The sequence below is a fragment of the Artemia sp. Qi Xiang Cuo genome, chromosome 7 (genome assembly GCF_049724085.1).
Source record: "Artemia sp. Qi Xiang Cuo chromosome 7, ASM4972408v1, whole genome shotgun sequence".
Taxonomy (NCBI): Eukaryota; Metazoa; Arthropoda; class Branchiopoda; order Anostraca; family Artemiidae; genus Artemia; species Artemia sp. Qi Xiang Cuo.
Window position 1 is genome coordinate 26261048 of NC_142800.1, and position 21975 is coordinate 26283022.

At 34.9% G+C, this 21975-nt stretch overlaps 1 protein-coding gene across 1 annotated transcript in view; it reads left to right on the forward strand.

Annotated features, from left to right (window-relative positions):
- LOC148950102 (maltase 2-like) overlaps positions 1–21975 on the forward strand; it is a 55655-nt gene that overhangs the window by 23611 nt on the left and 10069 nt on the right. The window contains exons 4-8 of the mRNA XM_089092139.1: positions 85–177; positions 9590–9712; positions 13241–13455; positions 16667–16868; positions 21573–21786. Of these exons, the coding sequence (XP_088948265.1) occupies positions 85–177; positions 9590–9712; positions 13241–13455; positions 16667–16868; positions 21573–21786 (847 nt within the window). The remainder of the gene's footprint in view (positions 1–84; positions 178–9589; positions 9713–13240; positions 13456–16666; positions 16869–21572; positions 21787–21975) is intronic.

The window sequence follows — 21975 nt, forward strand, 5'->3', positions numbered from 1 at the left end:
TTAGAAACATTTTTAGGTTTGTTAAAAAAACCAAAGCCCGCTAAATGCCTTAACCTAGAAGTCATAGCCTACTCTGTTTCATAGGAATGCCGTTACTCTGCTCACACTCCCAGCCAAATTAAGTCGACTGAGAATGGTGATTACGAGGTAGAAAAGGAAGTTGATGTTGCAACCAATGTAAGTTCCTTGTTTTTTTTTTTCTGATAAATAGTTGTGCTCAAATGTTGATCTTTTAAGAAGCTGTCAAAACGCTGAAGGTTTGAGAGCGTATGTTGTTATATCTGTACTTCTTCCAAGGTTTATTGTTCGCTGTTTCAAAGTTCTCTTAAAAATACCCTATAATTCACGGGAAATGGGATGTCACAAAGAGTGCAGAAGGTTAAAGGGGGATGGTGTGCCCTAAAGTGCTGCAACTAGAGACTGCTAGGTTTGCTCTTACTCGATCTAGGTCTTCTTCCTAATGGTGCCAGTGGTGATAGAAATTCTATGGGTTATGTTTTCGGATAATGAAGCAGTTTGAAAAAAGTGCCGTGCTATCGTAGATAAATTACCGAGAGTATAAAAGGTAAAGAAGAAGACGAAGAAAAGGGCAGCTTTGCGTAATTGGGTGATGGTGATAAGGTTTGTATGTATTTTAATGGTTTTTTAAGTTTGCCTCCCCTTCGGGTGTACGACGGTGTTGAACTGCATGTTTATGGAGCTTATGCTTTGGTTTCTCTAGGCTGAGATTCGCCTGTTGTTTTTCTGAAGCCATATATTATCTCTGCCTCTTCATGTAAGACGATCCCTGTTCCATATTTCACTTATGCCTGTTACATTACGATCCTCTGCCTTGTTTTTAAATATATGGCTTCCTTGCCCTCTCAATTTTGCTAAGATTGGATCAAAAAGGCCTGCTTGTATTTAGCCTATGCATAAATTTTCATCAGGAAACCCTTATTTGATTTATTTTGGAACATTTGTTCGGTATTTGTCCCTTAGTAAATTTGGTGTTTTCATGCAGAAGAGATCTTACCGTACAAAAATGGAGTGGTTATCTTTTGATGAATATAAATGGGTTTAGAAGGCAGTCCTTATCTTAACTCAGCAAAATTGGAATAGCAGGGTTTCAAGCTGTCATAAAAAAAGGCGTACCTACGCGTACCTACTTGTCAAAAATATTGACAAAAAAGAATACGGTTATTTTGGGGCAAATTATTTGGCAATTTAAAAATTATGCAATTTTTCGATTGTTTACACACAGGATTTATCACTGAGAAAGGGGGGGGGGTGTTTCAACCCACATGTGTTCCAAAAGAGTAAAGGTGTCAATGTGGAACGTTAGGGAATGTTGAGGGGTATTTTTTAACTAAATCAATAGACACTATGCACATATGGCTTATAAAAAAGGCGTATCTGTAATACCTTAGGAATTGCTAAGGGTTTTTACTTGAAACTTTCAGGCCCCCTACTGTTGCCACTTCTGCAACAGCTGCAACCATTCATTAATTTGATTGCAACTACTTGCGACTGTGACCATTTCCAATTGGGACTACTTTCAGGTAATTTTAAAAGGGTTATTGATCAATATCAGGACATATTATTTGCATGCGAGCTGTTAACAATTTCTATCACCAATAGCCTTAGAAGAGCCGAGAGCATTAAGTTGAAATTTTCATGGCTTGTTGAAAGGGATGTTGGAAAGTATTTGAGGGGGGGGGGGGCTACAAATCTGACAACTCAGATTTATATATCTTTGGTGCCTCGTCCCCAGCAGACCCAGGGACAAGAATGAAAATTTACACAATTTATCGATTTTTTTCCGTGTAGTATTTATGATTGAGAAGGGGGAGGGCTATATCCTGGGTATAATAAAAATAAAATGAGGATATTACTTTGAAACTTCATGACCTTTTAACCATTTTGAACAAAATGGCCAATTTTGATCAAATGTCTTTGGAAGAAAGGTAGCGAAAAAAGGCTTGGGAGGGAAACGGATTGGCATCAATCCCTTTGACTCTTATAAAAAGTGCTAAAACTTTCAATTTTCAGCTGAATGACCACCTTCCGAAGTTTCTACGACAACTCCTTCCATGCCGAAAAAGATTAATAAATTGAAACCCTATTGCTCTCTAGTTCATTTCAGAAATTCTTATTGAAAACCGCCAACAATTTCATCATTTCAACACAAAATTTAAAGAGGGCTAATTAAATGGTGATAAAAGGATTTATTTTGGTACGCAAAAATTGAATACAGTGAGTGGAGAGAAACAACACACCCTATAGAAATAAAAATACGTATATCATTAGGTCGTAACAAAACATACTGCGCAAAACACATTTTATACCTCTTTTCCTACATAGCATGATCAAATAGAAAAAAAATGTTAGTAACTTAAAAGAAAAAATACTTTGTTAGTTTTAATTATTCGATATGGCATGAAAACCCTAATGTAGAGGTTTCAAGTTCCTGTGTGCAAAAGTGAGGAATTTTGTATTTTTTGCATGAAGAAAGATTACGCATGCGTGTTTATTTGTTTGTTTGTTGTTTTTTTCCAGGAGTAATTATACCGATTCAGTAGTCTCGTAATATCGTTAGAGGGATCATTCGAACTGACATTAAAAGTTCTAGTGCCCTTTTTAAGTGACCAAAAACGTGGTGACCAGTTACGTGGGAGAATTTTTCCTTGGAGTATTTTTTTTTTCAATGACCGTTTTTCCAAGTATTAAATACTATTATAAGGTTTATGTTATTGACAAGAATCGTTACTTACCATTCATTACTATGAAGATTTTTTTGTTGTTGTTTTTTTTTTTTACTTCAACCAAATCATATAGAAACAATTTTTGGGGAAAACTTGTTAGGGGTCACTCAATCACAAATTAGAACTTATATTTTTCCTTGTTATGGGTCAAAATCTGCTGGTAGGCAGCCAACAATGGGGCAACAAACTTTTTCCATGGTTTTTCTCTATTCTGCTTTTTTCCTTTGGTTTCCTTACAATTACTATATAGTCCCAAATTTACAGGTGGGGGCCATGGCCCCCTGCCCCCCCCCTCTTCCCCGTGCCGGTGCCCATGGCCTCGTTAAGCCGAAAATGAGTGGAAATAAATTCAAATAATTTTCCAAGCGTAAAACTACCATAAATCACCATAAATAAATTAATTGAACTCAAAACGAACAGAAATAACAACAAATAACCTATTCATACTCAAAATGGCAACAATTAGCATGAGTAGGGCTGACAACCGCCACACCTCCTCGAGACCAGAAAGTAATTTGCACTTTACTGAAAACAAAATATGTTTTAAATGTTTTCACTTTTTTGACTTTAACAAATAAAGAAGTATTAAGACTATAAGGAATAGATATCAGAATACGGATATCAAACTGACAACACACGTTTTTTTTTTTTTTTTTTTTTTTTTTTTTTTTTTTTTGTAAATTATTTTCAATTTGTGCAAATTATTTTCTGGTCTGAAAAAGACATGGGTGTTGTCAGCCATACTCCTTTTGCTTTTTGCTCGTTTTGAGTTTGACTAGGCTATCTATTGGAATTTCTATTAGTTTTGGGTTTCATTTATTTGCTAATGGTGATCTGTGGTAGTTTTACACTTGGAAGATAAGAAAAACAAACTCGTAGAATTTGACAACCGTTTTGTCCGTAAAAACTTAAACAATTTAGAATTTGTTGGTTCCCAAAGCCAACTATCCTTTCAAAGGATAGCCAAACCTTCTTAAACTTTTTAGTGCCATATGTCTTAGCTTAATTTTGATGATCGTTTGCCTATTTTTTTTCTTCTTCAAATTTTTTTTAAGTTGGCGCCTGCTACTGCCAAAAATGGCAGAAGTTCACATGGAAGTCTTTCCAACACAATTGGATTTGTTTTTTTTTTCTAAGTTTTTCAGACACTTCTGGTATGTAAGTTCCTTTTTTCCCGTTCCTCAGCACTTTTCAGCAAAACTTAAAAAAAACTCAAATAAAAGTTTCAAATTTAGAAACCTTATTTTCCACAGGGGGGGGGTATTTTCCAAGGAGGGGATATTTTCCGCGGGGGTTACTTTCCGTGGGGTGTATTTTTCATGGGGAGACATTTTCCGGTGGGGGGGGGGGTCCGCGTCGGGGTATTTTCCGGGGGTTAAACACACACACCCCCCATTCACTATATTCATTTATATTATTTTACTGTATTCATGGCCGCATATTTGGCTTTAAAATACACTTATTTATCTATCTATCTAATATGCAGAATAATTGTACTAAACTCATTTTGCATGCAGACCCGATATACTTTACCCCCCCCTCCCCCTAATGTGCAAATCTATAGCCCAAATTTATTTCTAAAGTAACGAAGAAACTAACAAAAAAACAGTGTGTTCTCCAATTTCACACAGCGTAAACTTGAGTGAATGGCGCATAATACACAAATACCAAAATTCCTTGCCCCTACGAAAAAAAATCAAATATTCCACAGGGGGGAGGGGGGTATTTTCCGCGAGGGTATTTTCCAAGGGGGTTACTTTCCGTGGGGGGTATTTTTTGTGGTGATGGGGCATTTTCTGGGGGGGTTAAACACCCGCCCCCCCCCCCCATTCACTATATTCATTTATGTGATTTTACTGTGTTCATGACCGTATATTTGGCTTTAAAATACACTTATTTGTCTATCTATATAAAATGCAGAATACTTGTGGCAAACGCATTTGGTATGCACACCCGCTATGCTTACCCCCCTCCTCTTATGTGAACATCTAAAGCGCAAACATATTTCTTAAGTAATGAAGAAACTAACTAAAAAAGCAGTGTGTTCTCAAATTTTACACAGCGTAAACTTGAGTGAGTGGTGTATAATACACACGTACCAAAATTCCTTCCCCCTACGTAAATTAAAAAAATAGAACTCAAACAAAACCCTCAAATTTGGAAAGCCTTATTTTCCACGGGGGGTATTTTCCGGGGGGGGGGGGTATTCGCCTAGAACCCTTGAGAGGAGGGTTGAATAGGTTGGAGTATAGGGAGCGTGTGCAGCTGTGTTGGCCTTTTGTGGCTTAGTGCTGCAGTGAGTTGTTAGTAGTAGCATTAATAGTTACTTTCTTATTCTGTTGTTGCTGTTGATAAATTTTCCAAAAGAAAATAAAGGTGCCAAAGGGCGAATATGTGGAGATGTAGAACCTTTTAAAATGCATGTCGATATTTTTTATTGTTTGAAAAATCCAGTTGCCTACAAAGACAGGAAAGGACCCCTATCCTTTCCAAAAAAGGGTGAAAGGTTTTTTTTTACTCTTTTATCGGATGAGTTCCCAAATTATACCTATTTTTTGTAATTACTTTCTTTTCTTTTTTTTTTTGAAATGGCTAAGCGATAGTGTGAAAAACTGAAAACTAATGTATTAGATAAAATATATTATTTTAGTTATCCATGCATTCAAAAATAACTGTCGAAATTATGAGAAAAATGACTTGATTTTAAGCTCACTTTTGAAACAGTAATATATTTTTAAACCCAGAAATTTTCCAATTTAAGAAATATGGCAAAAAAATATTCTTAGTAGAGTTAACCTTCGCGAATATATATATATATATATATATATATATATATATATATATATATATATATATATATATATATATATATGTATATCAAGGTCGTATCCAGGGGGGGGTTATCCGGTTTGAACCCCCCCCCCCCCGAAATTTTTGACCGACTCGAAAATAAGTCGAAAATTAGTAAAACCTAGGTAAAAATCAGTAAAATTAGTCAAAAACTGAGTCAAAAATTAGTAAACCCCCCCCCCAAAAAAAAATTCAAAAATTAGTAAACCTCCCCCCCCCCTGAACAAAAATCCTGGATACGGCCCTGTATATATATATATATTATATATATATATATATATATATATATATATATATATATATATATATATATATATATATATATATATATATATATATATATATATATATATATATATATATATATATATCAACAAAACGAAACAATAATAAAAAAAGAGAAAAACGAGGATTATACAAGCCAGTGAAACATATGAACTAAAATGCAAATATTTCGGTCAAGACCTCCGCTTGACCGTCCTCAGTGCAAGATAATAACATCAAAACTACCAATAAAACTCCATGGATACTATAAAAAGAAATTCAAACCTTGAAACGAAAACCAACTAAAATTTGAAGACCCTCTCCATGTAACGGTGAGAGGGTAACTGAATGAAAAAATTATTTGATTTTTATTTATTTATTTTGATTTTTCCAAAAAACACGCTAACTTAATTAGCCAGCAAGAATTTTTACAGAATTGTAGGTTTCATAGAATTCTTCCGAAGTCCCTTCGGTTTAAATTAAATCTAGGCACGCAATCGGAACTGAAATTTAGTGATAGGGTTGGTTTTCAATCATTGAACCATATTTTAAAAGACCATAAAAACCGACGTTTTTTCCTTAGTAACATGATTTCTGGAGTTCGACATTTTTTATAGTGTAACCTCTCGTCACCAGAGTTTCAACAGATTTCTAAAATATCTCAAAGTTCTTTCCGTCACGGCTTTTTTATGGCTAGAGCTCGTTTATCATAAAAGTTTTTAAAATTACAATACGAAAAATTTCAAAATTCCAGACGTTTCCTCCCTAGATTCTGTCCTGGCCCGGCCATTGAGAACCTATCTTCGAAAGTTCTTACACCGGAAGAAATCCATATCTTGTCTAAGGGACCAAAATTTTGCTTGCCTCATCCACGAGTAAATTTCTCAGAGATAGTATCCAGTGTGGAGGCGGGTATATTTGGCTCAAGAGGTAATGTGGAAAATCCCGATTTACTTCGAGGGGAGGTTGTTAAGAATCTTCTGAACTTCACTCCTTATTCCTCAAATTCAGAAACTCGGGAAACACAAATTCTGGTAAATTTGAAAAGAGACCCAGACATCATTATCACCAGGGCTGACAAAGGGAATAAAATTGTTATCCTTGATAAAATTTCATATAATAAAAAAGTTACGGATATTTTGTCTGACACTCACACTTATAAACGTATAGAGTCAGATCCCACCGACAAATTCACCCGTGAAGTACGAAAAGAGTTGGCAATTTTACAAAAAGAAAGACTCGTTACTCCACAAATGTACAAAATGTTTTACCCTAAAGGGTGCTCCGCTCCTAAATTCTATGGTCTCCCAAAAATTCGCAAAGATGGAGTTCCTCTGCGCCCAATAGTGGCCTCTTATAGTTCGCCAGCTTCCAGACTGGGAAAATGGTTATCCACAATTTTTCGTCCGCTTATGTCGACGCAAGCTTCTTACATTAAAATTCAGTACACCTTTTGGAAAAATAAAAAGGATTTTATATAAAAAAGACAGAATTTTGGCCAGTTTTGATGCCATTTCTATGTGTACTTCATGTGATATTAAAAAGTGTGAATTTGCTCTTCTAAAGAAACTAGAAGATTATATTGACCGGATCGACTATAAAACATTGGAAATTGAAACTATAACGCGACTTGTTCGCCTTTGCAGTAGATATTCCTTATATTTTCGGTACAACAATCAATTTTTCACCCAAACAAATGGGCTCCCTGTGGGTACAAGCCTTTCACCTGTTTTGGCCACTTTTTACATGGAATTTATTGAAACCTCCGCTTTGAATACTTTTCCTCTGAAACACCGCTTCTGGGGCCGGTTTGTCGATGATGTGATCTCTGTCTGGAATCACAGAGAGATAGAACTTAACGCTTTTTTACTTCATCTTAATAGTTTCGATTCCAACCTTCAGTTCACCTTGGAACTAGAAGATAATCATAAACTGCCTTTTTTAGACGTCTTAATCTTCAACAAATCTCTCAGCCTTGAATATTCAATTTATAGAAAACCTACACACAATGATAGGTATTTGCATGTCTCTTCCAACCACCCTCCTTGTGTAAAAAGAGGATTAGTTATATCTGTAGTTGATCGCATCATGAGAATTTGTTCAAAGGCTCATATAATCCCAGAATTAAATTATCTGAAGGACATTTTGTTTTGCAATGGATATCCCATTAAGTTACTGGAATCCATCATAGAAAAAAGACAAAAGAAGGCAGAAAAAGATTTATCATCTCCACAACCTCCAACGGATATCCTCCCTTTAGTGGGTGATAAGAAAGTTTTTACTGTTTTACCCTATTATCGTAAATTAGGTGACAAATTGCAAAGAACACTTAAAAACATAACTTCAATGTTACCTTCAAAAATTCTAATAAAACCCAGAACTATTTTAACAGTGGTAAAGATAAAACGAGCCCTAATTTGGGCAGTGGTGTTTATAGGGTTCCTTGTTCTTGCGGCTGTTTCTATGTTGGAAGAACCCATAAGCAATTGGGGGAGAGATTGTTGGAACACAGGTCCTCAATCGACAAAGCTATGGAGCTATGCCAAAGGCCTGAGACTTTTGATTCCGCCTTAGCTCAGCATGTGTATGACAACCCGCACCATTTCGTTTTATTCGATAATACCTCCATTATTGCCCCTGTTGAAGGCCTCATTCAAGTTTTCAGGGAGGCAGTTGAGATAAAAAAGTACATTCACCGAAAGGTTGCTCTCAATAGAGACACGGGAGAAACTTATTTAAGCCCCATTTATAATGAATTAATAAATTCTGATCGTTTTTACTTAAATATTAAAAAAAATCACATCTTGCAACCTAACCTAGTCTCTGATGATGTTTTACCCGGAAAGCGTTTGGCTTTTAAAGATGCTCTGTATAAATTGAAAAATTGAATTCCCATTCAGTACTGTATTTTTTCATTCAGATACCCTCTCACCGTTACATGGAGAGGGTCTTCAAATTTTAGTTGGTTTTCGTTTCAAGGTTTGATTTTCTTTTTATAGTATCCATGGAATTTTATTAGTAGTTTTGATGTTATTATCTTGCACTGAGGACGGTCAAGCGGAGGTCTTGACCAAAATATTTGCATTTTAGTCCATATGTTTCACTGGCTTGTATAATCCTTGTTTTTCACCTTTTTTATTATTGTTTCGTTTTGTCATGATGATCCAGTGTGGTCTTAGAAATTATTTATATATATTATATATATAATATATATATATATATATATATATATGAAATTTGCCCAATATAAATTAGGTTCAATATAACGGAAGCTAACCTGCGACGCCAATTGCGATCTGCTGATGCCCAAATTGAGATCAAGTTACAGAAGCTAAATAAAGAACAGAGAAATAAATAAGCCTGGTGCATTAGTAAAATAAGTATTCTTCAATGATTTTATTTTTCTATAGTCGATGTATATTTAACTTCTTATTTTAGTATTAAATATTCCTTTGCAATGTACGTTTAGTAGCATCATTATTATATTATATTTATTAAGATGTAATGTTATAAGTAGATACAATAATAATAGCTAGTTTTGTTTCTAATTACCAGTCCAAATAATTTCTAAAATTGGTCTATATCTAATATAGGGGTATGTAAGATTACATTATGTTATAATTGTAGTGCAAGTGGCCTGTTTGTGTCAGCCCTCGTTTATTATCCAAAAAAAAAAAAAAATAACCCAAGTGAGCAAGTTTACATTTGAAATAGCTTCTTTTCAATTGTAGACAGGAAAATGTGGTCCGGCCTGGACATGGAACGAAGTTAGACAACAATATTATTTTCACCAATTTGCTCAGGAAGAACCAGACCTGAACCTCCGGAACCCAACTGTTGTCGAAGAAATGAAGGTACGTAAAAAGAAAAAAGAACTCATAGTTTGCAGCTAAATGTAAAATATTTGTTTTATCATTCTTTCAGCCCTAGAACTGTCAGCGAATTTTGGCTTTAAAAATTTTAATACATTTACTTTGCGCTGGGTGACTAAGAACATGTATTTTTTTAAATAATACTTGTTTTTAAAATGGCATTCGTTTGAGTGTTCGTTTTGGGTTTCATTTTTTATTTATTTTTTATTTGTTTATTTTTTTTAGTTCATCTTTTTTTTTATTTTTGTAGTGAGATCTAAAGGTGTCACTTGCAAAAATATTTGGGGAAGGGGGACAAAGTATCTTACCGATTCGTGTGGGTGATATTGCTACATTCACTTTCTTTTTCTTTTTTTTTTTTTTTTTACCGTAAGAATCTGATCTCCTTTCATCGGTCTTACGTCATATATTTCCATTAGCGAAATTACCTAAGTTGTGTTTTCAGCTACCGGGTTTAAAGCGTGTTTTGCGCGGGTTTGACAAAAATCGTTCTCAGGTTCTCTGTGTTTAACACAGCCAAACATTAAAGCGTTTTCATCTTACGAATTCCAAACGTGTTGCACACGGGTTCTTCAAAATTGTAACGCGCCAGAATAGTATGGTTCAATACGGGTTCTGAGGAGACCCAAACATGGGTTGAACACGGCATTCAAAACGATAATCTGCACAACTAATGTCGAGCTCCGTATTGGGTGTGGATGGCCTGAAAACAGAACTCTATTAAAAAGCGTTTTTGAGCCAGTAAAATAATGCTGTCTTTGATCTCATCCTACCAGAGAGATTCAAAGATGCCAGGTTTCTGCTCGTTTAAGTGCTATAGTAATTTGACTTTCACTAATGTATTGATATTCAAACATATAAAGGAAATATGATTTTTTTTGCGCATGGCTGGCCAACGGTCCGCGTAGCATAGATTCTTATCTCCTGATCCTCTGCCTTCGGGGTCGGGAGTGCTCTGTGATGTTGGGGGTAAATCTTCCGATGCTTTCTGTGTTTTTTCTCCAGATACGGAAACAGAAAAATTGAAATTGAATCTCTTCGATAAAATTATTGGTGGCTTATGATCAAAATTAGCAGTGTTTGATCGGTCTTCTATGTTGCTTCTTGTATAGATTCTTCTTTTTTGATTGTTTCTTGTTTGTTCTTATCTTCTTTTATATAAATTGATATATGTCACCATTGACTGTTTGTCAATGGTGATAAACAGTTATATCAATCATATATAGTTGATTGATTTTGCGAATATATTCTCAGTCCATTTTTGGTCATCATTGAATTTGAATTAAATTGTACTAATTTGAAAGATTTCTTTTGTTCTTAAATATTTCTACTGGGAATGGTTGACAATCATTTGAAAATATAAATTTGTAATATAGAAAGATTTTACGTTTCAGACATTAATATCATCTTTTCATTCTCGTCTTGTTTATCAGATACCTTCTTTGGTTGATATCATCCTTGGAGTCTTTCCAGCAAAGATTTTGACTATTTTTAGTCTGGAATTTACTTCCGTCGTATAAACATCTCGTCATAGGATGATTGTTTTGAATCAATAAATAAGATCTATTGACGTGGTTTTCTCTCACACATTGTATTGATTTCCAGATAATGTAAATTTTCTTATACAATTCTCTACATAAAAGCTGGTTTCTTTGGCCTAGAGCTGACAAATTCCTTTAGTTGAAACATGATGAGTCGCGAACCTTACTCGTTTGCATGTTACCAAATACCACATTCTTTCAAGAGCAATCTTGGCTGTTGCCGCTTTCCCAAATCAAGTGAAAATGGCAGTGAAAACTGAAAAATGAGCCATACAGTACCATAAAGGTTAAGATATACTGAAGAAAACCGAAACGTTTCTCCGGAGATTATTGAGGAAACTAACTTTCAGCTCGGGGGGGGGGGGCAAACCAAGGTCCAATAGGGACAGTTTCCCCCCCCCCCCTGCCCTGTAGCAAATTACGCCCCGGCTTGCTCAGCCAATAGAATCCAGAACGTTATCCTTAAATAGAAACATAACAAGGTAGAAAAAAAATGCTGATTTCTTCAATGTAGAGCTGACAAATTTGTCAATTCTTCAAAGAATTTGTGCTATCTTATGTACAAGGAATTACTGAACGTAGAAAAAAAAACATTATTATAATTGTAGACTTAATTTCAATACTTAATTCGATTACTTAGATTAGTAACTTTCCAAGTTCTAAGTCATTAACAGCAGCTTTTTTTTCAACTTTAGGGTTGAATGCTATTTTTCAAATCCTCTTTGGATTTTAGCATTTAAAGGCCTGTTTCAAATAAAATAATTCCTAACACAACACCAGCTAGGCATAAAAAAGTGAAAAAACTCGTGAAGATGAAAAAACGAGTATATTTCCGGTCAGTTAAAATAAAAAGGATAACTACTCAGATATTTCGATCGAGACCTCCGCTCGATTATTTTCAACGAACTCGATCGACTGTCAAGGTTTGATGCTCTTATTTAGTTACTCTTTCACCGTTGCTTTGAGAGGGTCTATTTCAAGGCCGTATCCAGGGGGGGGGGGGGAGGGTTACCCGGTTTGAACCCCCCCCCCCCGAAATTTTTGATCGAGTCGAAAATTAGTCTAAAAAAACCTGTAAAGACAAAACCTTACCAGAAAAAAGATACTATAAAAAAATCGGGTAACCCCCCCCCCCAAAAAAAAAAAAAATCCTGGATAGCTGCTTGGTCTATTTTATGTTTTAAATTTAGTATTTTGAGCCTCGTTCTGTTTTTATGTTGTTCTTCGGAATTTTATCTGTATATTAACAAATAAACGTTCAAATAGGATAAATCTGTTTATTTCTATATTTCTACTGATGGCGATCGCTGTATATTTGATCGAAATATTTATTTGTAACTGTTTTCACTGTCTAAATAAATTGATTTATTCCCATTTGAATGATTGTTTGTTCGTCATAGAAAGGCAGCGTGATATGAGAAAATAGGATACCAGCGTGATAGGATACATAGTCTAAGGTGTTACGTCGAAAATATATCTGTATATATTGTTATTCTTTATTTACCGTTTTCGCACTGACGACGGTCTCGACCGAAATAAGTGCATATTTATCCTTTCTTTTTCCACTGGCTGGAAATATCATAATTTTGTCTTCTTCGCAATTTTATTCATTTATTAAGGCCTGTTTCTGTCCTTTAACCTTATTATATAAAAAAAAGGCTACCCCCCTGCCACCCTAAAATTAAAGCACAAGGAATATTTAGAAAAGATTAAATATAACCATTATGCTTCTTAAGATATATATTTCAGTTGCACATATAGATAAGCAAAGATACAAACTAGTTAAGGATTGAGCTGACTATTCAGAAGATATATTGAGGGTTGAAGGATGGGCCGTTTGTAAGGAAATGGCTCAAAAACCCCCCTCCTCCGCCCCGGGATAGTGAAGCTTTGGCCATCTATATACACAAGCTTATGCATACAGAGCAAAAATTTACATATGTGTAACATCCCTTTTTTCATATCATAGAAAGTGGCTCGCTTTTGGCTTGATAGAGGTATTGCTGGTTTACGAGTCAATGCAGCACCGTTCCTCTTTGAAAGTGAAGCTTTGGAAAATGAAATGGATCTACCCAATGGTCAGCTTAGTAACAATCACACATTTAACCTTCCTGAAGTTTATGCTTTCTTGCTCCAGATAAGAGAAGTTCTGGATGATTACTCAAGCAAGGATGGGGTGGAACGGTAAGTTATACTTATCTTTCACTGAATGTATGCCGTACTAAGGGCTTAAAAGGGCATAGCACCATACATTAAAAAAACACCAAAAAAACAAAGCTGTTCTTACGCGTATTTATGTTCAAGCATTAAAGGAAAGCTGCTATTAATTTCGACTTTTTGTATTTTTCACATCATTCAATCTTGTAAACCAACGAAAACTTCGGTATTACCAAGTCTAGATAGAGATCAGCAATCAAAAAAGCCTTATTTAGGATAAATCCTCAACTGAAAATTTATTTCTGCCATTCAATGTCGTGTTTTTCATTCAGTTGCCTTATCACAGTTACTTCAGAAAGTGCTTAATCTTTCAATGTGTCACGGAATTTTATCTTTTCTTCTATTCTTATTTTCTGTTCTGAAGACGACTGAGTAGAGATTTTGGCTGAGATATTTGCATATTTTTTTCTTCTTTTTTGCTGTTTGTCCCAGTAAAGCACCTTCGTTTTTCTGCATTATCTTTTTCTCGTTTTGTAGAATACTTTAGAATGCTTCCTGGCTCCTTATTAAAAACGCCTTAGGCTTATTCTAAAAGATTAGATAATAATCGAATACTGTTCCGCTTTTAAAAGAAACAAGTTGAACTAGGGTTTTATTGATTTTTTCGCTCATTTTAGTCAAGGTGCTAATAATTTGGTTTTTGACCTGGTGGTAAGCAACAGTGCCGTAATTTAGTCAATTTTTTTTTTGGGGGGGGGGGGGAGTTGGAGCCAATTTTTCCAAATCAAGTGGAAATAACAGTGAAAAATGAAAAATGAACCATATAGTACCATGAAGGCAAAGATATCTTTTAAAAAAACTGTCATGTTTCTTTGGGTGCTTGAATTGTGCTGGATTATCTTAGTTTTGACAAGATTTTTGCAGAAACTGCATTTCAGTTGGGGGAGTGCAAACTGAGATCCTGATGGGGGAGTGCCCCCCCCCCTCCCCTCCATCCTCCCTTCTCCATAGCAAATTACGCCCCTGGTAAGCGTATGTATAAGGACTAAGACATAATATTTACTATCGGTTATTGCAGAAAAATTACTGGATAGGCAATATCGTGAACTGTATCAATCTGTAATTTTAATTGTCGTAATATTTACATTGGATTGTCTCTTCTTTAATCTACTATTATTAGATTAAAATAATGAAACGTGAATTTACATAATGTTGTATAGCTATATTACCTGAATGTACACCATATAATATGGAAAAAGCATTGCAGTGTAAGAGCAGGTAGGGAGCCAATAGATGTCGCCAGGCACCGTGCATCTAAAAGTGTGCCAACAGTGCTTTCAAATCAGGTATGGATAAAGTTCCAAAGCTGCAAGTAGAAGAATTTGACAGAACTCCAAAAGCTGCCAACACTTCAGCTGCACAAATTGTGTTTTGACAGCTTTTCTTTGAGCAAAAAGTATTTTTATGTGTAAAAATGATATTTCAAGACAATCTGCCAACTAATTTGAAAACTGCCGAGTAGCATTGCTACTTTGCTACTCCACTTTTTCCATGGCGGTCGGAAATATAAGTTTATTTCAAAACGGAGTGTTTACGTGTAAAGGAAACCTTAAGAAATCTTTGCCGGTAGCACGTTAAAAAAAAGAAAGAAGCTCGCCAAAACAGCTAAATTGGCGTTACGTGTCAATATTTATCAGGTGTGAAAATGTGTATAAAGCAAAAGTATACCAATTTGTCCTTTTTTATAGCTCAAGTGTGTTATGAATTTAATGCTTGGGAGTTATATTTTTCTAACTGTATATATTAAAGTTCATTTAAGAATCTTTCCCCGTTTATGGCTTTTTTTTGTACTAATGCAACATTTTATGTTAGATACTCTTTTATATTATTATGTGATTTCGAAACGGACATTCAAACCTAGTTTTGGAAAGATCGCAATAGTTTGTCGTGCCCAGATGTGCTATGACTGATAACAGTTAAGTAGATAAGTAACGCTTTCTTTTTTATCACACAATCCTAAAAAGCCCCAAACTTGGGATTAACTTTTTTTGTAGCAAGGCTTTTGGTGAATTTTCATTAGTCCAGGCAATTATCATTCTCAAGCATAAATTGGCTCAGATGTATGTTAAGGGAGTCCAGTAATGGTTTTCTGGAGACTGCCTGTGCTTGGAATCAGCGATATTGAGCAAATAATGAGATTTACGGTGTCAGCCATGCTGGAAAATTAATGATAGTAATAATACGCGAATTCTGCCCCATCCCACTGAAGAATGACGTTTTTTTTAGTGGAAAATATAGAAACGCTAATATCAATTCAAGAAGGTCCCTTTATTGAATAATCACTAGCTGAATTTGTTTTTTTTTTTAAGTTCTTATTCCTTAAAGATTCGAGCAGCCCAATGTTTAATTCGGGCGTCAAACATCAATGTTTAATATAAGCTTAAGTTGTGTAATGGACTATGAAATGAGATCCCCTTGCAGCTATTGTGGTAGTTCTCTTTGTGCCTTGCCGCAATATGACTTTCTAGAGATTCTGCTAGGAGGTTGTTCCTCATAAATTTAGGATTCAGTGTCCTAATTTATTAAACTAGCTTTTAATATATTATGGTTTTTCCACCTAAAAGTGTCGAGAAGTCTCTTCCTTCTAAATGGCATTTACAGCTAACTTAAAGATAATCTGAATTTGTGCTTTCTAAAGAAAGAATTATTTCCTTTTATCCAAACGAAAGGGCGTTGGTCATGCTTTTTAAGAAACTGATGGTGAAAGCAAGAAAGATTTCGTTAATAAGTTTAACCAGCCGTTTCTATTTTCAGTGGTAGCCTTATCTCATGGGAAATAGTATTGGCCGGCCTTGATCGGGATGAAAACGTTTCACATTGCTTAAGACAATCTAACGCTGTTTATATCAGCCTAGCTTACCCATCGTACATTACTGCTATCAACTGCCGAGACTAAAAAAAAGGAAATTCAAGGGATATCCTCCTCCCCCGTATTGATGAAGTTTACATTTTTAAATTTGTAAGCGTTTGAAAAAAAAATTCCCAGGAAAATTCCCCTTCAAGGGAGAATCGGCAGATTACACAGGAAAATCCTCCCTCTTCTGCAGAAATTTAGCCCGATTATACCTCATATCCTTCTTGGGATGGCCTCTTAAGTTTGTGAGAGCAGTTTTATTAGAGTGATATACCGTACTTGTTAGTGTACATAAATTGTTCACTGAAATTCATTCATTTTTAGCATTTTGATGACAGAAGGTTATGTTGATCTTGATAATTTAGCCAACTATTACAAGAACAATGGAACGGTGATCGCTCAAATGCCGATGAATTTAGGGTTTACTGAAGTTACTGATACTGCCGTGACTGGAAATAAACTTCAACAGTTTATCTCAGCATATTTGGAAAAGCTGTTGCCAGAATCCATGTGGCCTAACTGGGTGGTAAGTTTTCAATAGTTACCACTAAATACATAAATAATGGACAACCTGAATCAGAATTAAATCTGTGCTGCGCATCAGCGGAAAGTTTTTCTTTATGCTTCGTTGCAGTTTTTGATAAGTATTACTGGGAATAAACGTCTGCAGTTTATTTCTACATAACTTGAATAGCTGCTACAAGAACCCTTGTGCCTAACTGGGTGGTACGTTTTGTGCAGTTACCACCTTAAGCCTACTAACTTTCTAGTTTCATATGGAAATATAATGATACATATATACATATATATATATTTATATTTATATATATATATATATATATATATATATATATATATGTATATATATCTATGTATATATATGTATATTTAAATTTATATAATATATATATAAAAGATTGTTTTGTTGGTTAGTTTATAGGAGTTTGCAATAGAAGAAATTTTCAACTTCTGGTTTTGCTTCTAAAAAAAAAAAAAATTCTAAGCACCTAGGTCAGTATAAAAATGTAGGTCAGAAATTGGTTAAAGTTTACATTTGAGTTTTCCTGAACTAATAAATTGAAATAAAGTCCAAAATTTGGCGTAACTGGATGATAATTTCTGTCTAAATTGCTGTAATAGGTAAATTGTATGGGAAATATAGAAAACTGTAGGAAAACTAGTAAAATATTAAACTTAGTAGAAGATTTCAACCATAGTATTGATTTATTGAAATAAAGAGAGCGTCACAAGCAAAAAAAGTTGATGAATTCATGTGATTATATGAAAAAAAAAACAGCAGTTAAAAAGTCTAATTTATAAATTCTAAACTATTATTAAATTACGCTACTGAATCCACAAAAAATTGCCAAAAAAGCGAGCAAAGTTTGAACATTTGACTACTGAGCTACACTGAGGCTTTTGACAAAATTATTGTTCTATGAAAAATTAGTTGCACAAAATTTAGCACAAATGCAGCCAGAGTGAAAAGAAAGTAGAAAAATGAACAAGGGAAGAGTGTAAGCTTAAAAATGAAATCAATAAGAGTACAAAGACAAACGACTTAAAAAGGGGAAAAAATAAATCCTTGAGAGAGAAATATATGTAGAGAGAGATATTTAAAACCAAAAAAATAACATCAGTATTAATAGCCACCCCGAAAAGTAAAAGACTTGGGGGGTGAGAAAACTGCAGTAAAAAATAATACAGGACTCAATAAATTATAAAACAACTAATCCAAATCGCACATCCTAATTGTCATCACAAACCTTACAACAAAATAAATCCAACTTTACTAACAAAATCATACCCCAAAAGGCCTTAATAAGTTATTCAATTCTTTATTTACAACCCCAACATCTTACAACAATAAGAGAATCAAAAATCTGATGAAGCTTGGTTGTCGGGGAGATTTATAACAAAGCTTGCTTTATGCCTTTCAGTATTGACAGGAGATAGGGCATAACTTGGGATTTTGGTGAAAACTGTGGGAGGAGAACGGTCTGCTAAGGGTATGAAGAATATGTGGAGAAACAGGATAACTCTTGTCTCTCTTTTTGACCCTATTCTCCTGGTTGGGGGGGGGGGAGATCATCCTCCCAAAGTTTTGAAAAGATCAATTTTGGGGTATTTTCATTGGAAAAAAACGAAAAAATGTATCCCTATAGATTTTGAAAGCGATTTTCTCATCTTTGTCAAAAAGGTTGGAAATGTCCAAGCTCCCCCCACACAAGTTTCTTGAGTTGGCAACTCTCCTTGTGTCTCTGATCTGGATATCCTATAGATTATGGTAAAGGGCTCACCTTCAGAACAGATAAACGCTTCTTCCTCTCCCCTCCTTTTTTGTACATTATTCATTGTTTTAACACCTATCTCTCCAAATTATATACAACCGCCGACACCTAAACAGACAATTATCTGAATCAGAACGAATTAATCTACTTTTTAAATATTTTCAAGCGAAATATTGTTTCACTTAAAAAGTCGGTGTTCAGAATTTAGCAAAGCAACTACAGCTAATCTTGTTGAAGCCCTTTTCAATCTAGCCATGCGATAAAGAACACAATAAATGCATGTCTTGTGTAGTTTAAGATTCCAATAAGAACTTATGCACCTTTTTTCTTTTCGTTTTTTATTGCCGCATTGGATTCGTGGACAATGTAGGCGTATAGAAGTGTGAAAAGGCTGTGCAACAGACAGTGCTAATATTGTAATTCAATACCTATGCACAAAAGGCATAATTGAATGATCACAGTTGGTGTCGAGTAAGGAAGGTTGAGAGGGGAAGTTGAACTGAATCTCAACACGCATTCTTGATGAGGTTGACAAAAGGGCGTAACAGCAATATCTTACGAACGGCTTGGTGTGTGAAGATTTTATGAATATGTAGACTGCTAATGAGCCTTTTTTCATTATCCCTTTTTCACTCATAAACGTGCCTTTTCCCCTGACGGCCAGGCCCGAAGGTTGAAAAGTGATTCGTTACGACACATTGGTTCCGAAACCGGTACCTAATAACGCGTTTCGGCCTCCCTGATTTACGGGAAAAAGTGACTGTGACTGTGCTTGCGGGGAAGCTGTCGTTATCTGCAGGTCTTACTGCGCACCATAATTTACGTCGTATTATGTAAATAATTGTTACGTGTGCGAGTTTGCTTTTTTTTTTTTTTTTTTTTTTTTTTTTTTTTTTCTTGATGTACTCCACTTCTTTTTTATAGTGGCTAATAAATAAATTATTATTATTATTATTAGGTTTTAGGCTGAATTCGAATTTAAGGGGTAATATTTCTAGCTCTAAAGCAAAATCACGATTTCAATAGTTTTTAGCCCGTACTTGCTAGCTAGCTGCAACGGGAGTTTAGTCACTTTTCTCGTGCAAAGCTTGTTATGTTAAGTACTGAGTATTTGCTCTGTCGATTTTGTATCTTTTGTGGTGTAAGCAGGTAAAAAAAAGTCAATGTCTTTTATTGAATAATTTAATGAGAAGATTGGATTTGAATGTCAGATGGTTCGCTAGGTTCTTAAAGGATATTATAAGCAAGGATTTTCCATGTGGATTTCATCACTTTTTCTTTGGAGAAATTACAAGACAAAAGTGGACTTTCAAGCACAAGATGAAATCGTCCTTGTATTTTCATTTCATCATCACAGATGATAGGGAAGACCACTTAGGAGATTGTAAAGCTGTAGGTTCCTACAAAACCGATTTTTTAAACTAGTAGTACTGTAGAGCTGGTCTTTTGAAATAATGTCGTACTGTTGAACCGATACTTGGAAATAATTTATAATTGTAAACATCAAAATCCGATTAACATTTGTTACTAGATATTATTTAGAGAAAATGTCTAGGGATTGTTTTTAGTTGCCCGACTGACTGACCGTATCTCAAACAGTAAGCTGTACGAAAAATATGGTTGAATTCCGCTTTCTAGGGCTATAATGAGATAAAGGTTGAGATGACTAGGACATCTTCTGCGGATGGCAGGTTGCCAAAGGTTGTCCTTGTTGGCCCATCGTGTAAGGCCAAAGAAAAGCAGGTTGTCCTCGAATGGGATGGGAGAATATTGTAAGGAAAGATTTAATGGAAATAGAAAGGTCATGGATGATTTGAATAGATCGGGATGGAGGAGGAGCGTGCGTAGCTGTGTTGGCTTCAGCTGCAGTGAGCTGTTTGTTGTAGTATTAGTAGTAACAATTGTACATAAAACATAAAAATAAGATCTAAACAACAATAATCATACAAGTCAAAACACTGGACATTCTTCCACATGTCAGGATTGACTAAGTTGTGGTTGAAAATCAACAGAATTCAGAGACTACGAACAGGTATCTAGGCGTCAAGGAAAACTGTTTCCTAGGAAAAAGAGAGATGTTTCTGTCGAGTTTTAAGAGGCATTCTACGCTGATGCCCGGGTTCTGAAATGAGTTAACTTTTTTTTTCAGTACACATACAGTATGCTTTGGTCTCCAAAAGTATTTGGAGTAGTACTATACTAGCAAAAGTATGGTTTATATACTACTTACTGTTTACTTATTACTTACTATGTTTACTTATTATTGTTTACTGTGTTTACTTTACTGATAAAAGTATGGTTTACTAACAATAGTAAACACTCCAAAACTATTTACTATTGTTAACAATAGTAAAATTAAGCTGTAGTACAACAGTATAACAATTATAAAAATAAGTAAAGTAATTAAGCATGAAGTATGAAGAAAAGGAGAAAAAGCCTACTAAGGAGAAGACAAATATTGTGAAATCGTTTAAGGAGAACAATAGCTATTGACTGCTATTAGATAGGAGTTTCAAAGAGGCACGTTTATGTGAAAGGCTAGGAAACAGCATAACAATAAGACGTTACAGCTGGATAAGACTATCTATTTGAAATAACTCTTGGAGATTTGATTTATTTATTTTCTAGATGGACTTCGATTATTAGCATAAAGTAAAAAGCAAAATTCTTTGCTAAGTTTTAGTCGTCCAAAAATTATAATTGTTAGAAAAAGTCCGTCTCGAGAAGAAATCCTATTCTGAAGTGGGATGTCATGCTTAGTTAAGTTATTTTGTTTATTAATAGTTGTTCTTTTCAAATTCAATTTATCTAACATGAATATTTTTATTATTGAATCCAAAACATGGTCCCATGGTATCCAACTAAGAGATAGTCTACTTGGTTTTGGTAGGTTGACTAGTTGAGACCATTGTAAAGGATCCTCTTCATTTCATTTACAGTTGGGGAACCATGACAGATCTCGTGTTGCTACTAGAGTAGGAGAAGATCTTTCTGATTCAATGAACATGATTGCCATGCTTTTACCTGGAACTCCGATTAATTACTATGGGGAAGAGATTGGAATGGAGGACAGTCCAGATTCGAAATTTGTTGATAGAGGAAACAGGAATGGGTTCAGAACTCCTATGCAATGGTCGAATGAAACAAATGCTGGTGAGTTTTCAACACTATATCCAAAGGATGTAAATAATTAAGGGTTTGGGTCTGAAATTCATTATCGCCTCAATCTCGCCAAACATACGAGATATTGAGTGTTTTTCTAACGTTTAATGAAGACATTGACTTTTTCTACGATCGAACACTTCCCTCCTCCCCAAATGCCCTGATTCCCCCTTCTCCTTC